The following is a 4,059-nucleotide window of genomic DNA, read 5'->3' as shown; positions in this document are numbered from 1 at the left end:
ACCTCTCCATATGTGTTCAAGTCCTCTGCTTTCTCACTTCTGTGACATTCTCTGTGCCTATATCTCCATACCACTTAATAATGTCCCACACCATTAACATTCTTATAAGGTTGAAATACCTCAATCCGATTTTTAGTCTCAAAAATAATATCCATTGCCTCTAAGTCCCAAGATCCCAAAGCTCGCACAGTGATAGCATTGGTGTATATACCAATGTATCTCTCATTAGTCAGAGGTTGGCACACTATTTGGTATTTCTATCATTCAACAGCTTGGTCATTTCCAAGGCAAAGTTTCTGCTTTCAAGGAAAGAAACACATGAGTGACTATTGCTATTAACAGTCTTATAATCTCAAATTACATGGATCTCTTTCAATACAGAAAATACAGTTGAGTATACATGAACATTGGTGCTCTTTGGCATGTTTTTATAAAATGTTTTTTTTATAAATCTGTTTAAAATAGTATTATGTTATCAAGTGTTGTACAAAGGACATGGAGGAGCCTTTCTTTCTGTGCCTCATGCCAATGACTGGTATTGTCTCCAGATCCAAATCTTCTCATCCAATACAAAGGATTACAGTGTAACATGGCTCTATGGATAAAATACCTATCAAGAAACCAAGTAAATGACCCCATTCTCACAAAAATAAAATTTTGAGGTCAAAATGATAGAGATGACTGATTGAACCTTAAAGGTTACTACAGTACTTTAAGGTCCTATCATCTCATACATATAACGCTCCCTCCACTAATGTAGATTACAATCCCTCTATAACTTCATTGAGTGGTGCTCTGATTAAAAAACAACATCCTGTGTGCAATTTGGTGAGGAGGCTCTCTCAACTCAAATTGACTGGTTCATAAATTTTAGACACACATTCCATAACCACTAGAGTCATTTTTCACCCCACCTTTCCAGATTGAACCCTGGATTTTAACAAATAAAAATAAAATCAACCAATTATAAACCTAGACTTATGACTCATCTATTATTCTTATCTAAAATCTAAAGTAAGTTTTTTGTAAAATGTAGGTCTCATTATGACATCTTTGTGGTCAATGAATTCCATTAGCTCCCTATTTTTTCCAATGACTTTTCTCTAGTTTGAAATGCATTCTATTCACCTCCTGACCCATACACAAAGTAGTCTGATGTGATAAAGCATAGAAACAGTTGTCAGGATACCTGGTTCTAATTCTTCAACTACTATGTCCTAGCCATATGATTCCTGGTGCTTAATTTTCTTATCTAGAAAATTAAGAAAAAATATTAAGAGGATACTTCATAGAGCAAGACAAAATAATAAAAAAACCTTCCAGGATCAATAGTCATTTATATACTTTGTTTTCAAGTATTTGCTATCACAAAGGAAGGTGTTATGAATTTCTTAGTATCTACTAGACTTTTATTGCTGCCTTTGCCTTCCTTGGGATATATGCCTAGTATTGGGATCTCTGAAATAAAGTATGTGAATAGTTTAGTCAAATATCTTGAACAATTCCAAATTGAAAATGAATATATTTGGGTTACTTGATAGCTCTGCCAAAAGGACATAATCATGCCTATCTTCCCACAGAACTTCCAAGATGGAGCATTCTTATCTTTTGTCATCCCTGCCAATTTTCAGAGGGTGAAGGGAAAACTAAGAACTCTTTTCATTCACGTTTCTATTATCAGTGATTTGGAGCATGATTTCATGTGGTTATTTATAATTTGCACTTCTGAAATATGTTTGTTTCTCCTTTTGCCACATATCAATTGGTAAATTTCCCTTCCATTGGGCATCTTTTCTTGATTCCTTGTATATTTTACATCATAGTCTATTAGCTTTGATATTTTCTTCAGTGCAAATATTTTTTCACTATCTTATATGTCTTTTAACTTGATCGTCACTGATTTTAATGAAAAAAAAACTCCAATCAACTTTGAATGGGCTGTTTTATTTCATTCTTTCCACATGTGTTTCCCAACAGCCCCATGGAACGGGAAAATCATTCAAGAGTCTCTGAATTCATCCTCCTGGGCCTTTCAGACCAACCAGAGCAGAAGAGACTGATGTTCCTTGTATTCCTGCTTATGTATCTGATCACAGGGCTGGGGAATTTGCTCATCATTCTGGCCATTAGGACTGACTCACATCTGCACACCCCCATGTACTTCTTCCTTGCCAACTTGTCCCTGGTGGATATCTGCTTCACCTCCACCACTATCCCTAAAATACTGGTTAATTACATATCTGGGAACAAAGCAATTCTTTACATCAGCTGCCTGGCACAAGTGTTCTTCTTCAGTTGGTTTGCAGGATTAGATAGCATCCTCCTTGCCTCCATGGCCTATGACCGCTACGTGGCTATCTGTGCCCCATTACACTATACCATGGTCATGACCCCAAGGGTCTGTGTCCTTCTGGTAGCAATGTGCTGGTTTGGGGCTTGTGCTAATGCCCTGACACATGCTATTCTACTGACCCAACTCTCATTCTGTGGCCACACTGAAATCCCTCATTTCTTCTGTGACCTCAATGTGGTGATAAGATTGGCCTGCTCAGACACCTTCATCAATGACTTGATGATCTACACAATGGCAGGACTGATAGCTCTAATTCCATTCATTGGCATTCTGATCTCCTATATTCACATTTTTGTGGCCGTGCTGAGGATCCCATCAGTTCATGGGAAGTGGAAAGCTTTCTCCACCTGTGGCTCCCACCTCACTGTGGTCTGTCTCTTCTATGGGGCAATCATTGCAGTGTACTTTAATCTGACTTCCAGCCACACAGCACAACAGGACACAGCAGCAGCCGTGATGTACACAGTGGTCACCCCCATGCTAACCCTTTCATCTATAGCCTAAGGAGCAATGATATAAAAGGAGCCCTGAGGATGCTCTTCACCAAGAAGTCAGGCCTCTTTTTGTGACTTTGAGACATCCTTCTGGGCTTTCTCACACTGCAAAGGTTCTCAATGAGTCTTCTTTATTGTAAGATTCAAACTGTTCACCCCTGACCTGCCCAAGAGGCAATGCAATGTGATGGATAGAGCATGGAACCAGTTGTCAGAATACATGGCTCTAGTTCTTCTACCATTTCCTGGATGTGTAACCCTAAGCTAACCAGGTCTTAAGTTTCCTTATTTATAAAATAAAAGAACAAGCTACTCAGGTGGTACATTGCATTGTTGTTCAGTTGTTTCGATCATGCCTGACCCTTTGTGACCCCCTTTGGTCTTTTCTTGGCAAAGATAATGAAGTGGTTTGCCATTTCCTTCTCCAATGGACTAAGGCAAACAAAAGTTAAGTGACTTGCCCAGGGTCACGCAATTTGTAAATGTCTGAGGTCACATTTGAACTCAGGTCTTCCTGACTCTAGGCCTGTGACTTTATCCACTGCGCCACCTAATAGCTAGAGCTAGACAAAATAATAACAAAGCTCATTTAGAGGTATAAAAGGTTCAAAAGCTCAAGGAAAATAATTTTAATTTTTTTTAAATAACTGTGGAAATAAAGGAACACTCATGACTTACCAGTACAACTATAAATTAGTTGAAGCATTCTGGAAAGCAATTCAAAATCATGCAAATAAAGTAACTAAAGTGTCTTTGGCCCATAGTTTCCAAAGCTGGGCAAATACCTTAAGGAGGTCATCTGAAAACAAAGCAGATCCCCATCAACAAGGGAATTTCTAAACAAACAGTTCTTAAAACTAAAAAAAAAAAAGACTGCAAATTATAATCAACCGTATCAAAGATTGCTTTATGTCACAAACAGGAAATGAAATGAAAATCAGTACAAATCTGAAGCTGCATCTCACACCTAGCAAATTGAAAATGATAACAAATATGTGAATAGTCAGTGTTGGAGGTGTTATGGAAAGAATGGTAGACAAAGAGCTCACTGGTGGAGCTGTGAATTGACTCACCTATACTAGAGAGTATGCTGATGCATTTGAAGAATGAGGGACATTCTATGTAAAGTGACAGAGACGGGAGGTAGAGAGTGATATGTGAGAAACAGCAAAAAGGTTAGTTTGGGTGTATTGAAGAATGACTGAAAGGCAA

General features: G+C 38.1%; 1 protein-coding gene across 1 annotated transcript; it reads left to right on the top strand.

The window, feature by feature from the left end:
• Positions 1 to 1,981: 1,981 nt before the first annotated feature.
• LOC114030515 (olfactory receptor 1361-like) lies at positions 1,982 to 2,857 on the top strand. Its single transcript, XM_027845346.1, has one exon. It carries the CDS (start codon positions 1,982 to 1,984, stop codon positions 2,855 to 2,857), a length of 876 nt encoding a protein of 291 aa, XP_027701147.1.
• The last annotated feature ends 1,202 nt before the right edge of the window (positions 2,858 to 4,059 follow it).

Source organism: Vombatus ursinus, unplaced genomic scaffold (assembly GCF_900497805.2).
Source record: "Vombatus ursinus unplaced genomic scaffold, bare-nosed wombat genome assembly UNPS02014961.1, whole genome shotgun sequence".
Taxonomy (NCBI): domain Eukaryota; kingdom Metazoa; phylum Chordata; class Mammalia; order Diprotodontia; family Vombatidae; genus Vombatus; species Vombatus ursinus.
Note: the sequence above shows the minus strand (reverse complement) of the source record. Positions and strands in the feature narration are given on the sequence as shown.

Bases quoted from the DNA above. Each gene is read 5' to 3' on its own strand.
- LOC114030515 (XM_027845346.1), top strand. From the start codon at position 1,982: ATGGAACGGGAAAATCATTCAAGAGTCTCTGAATTCATCCTCCTGGGC.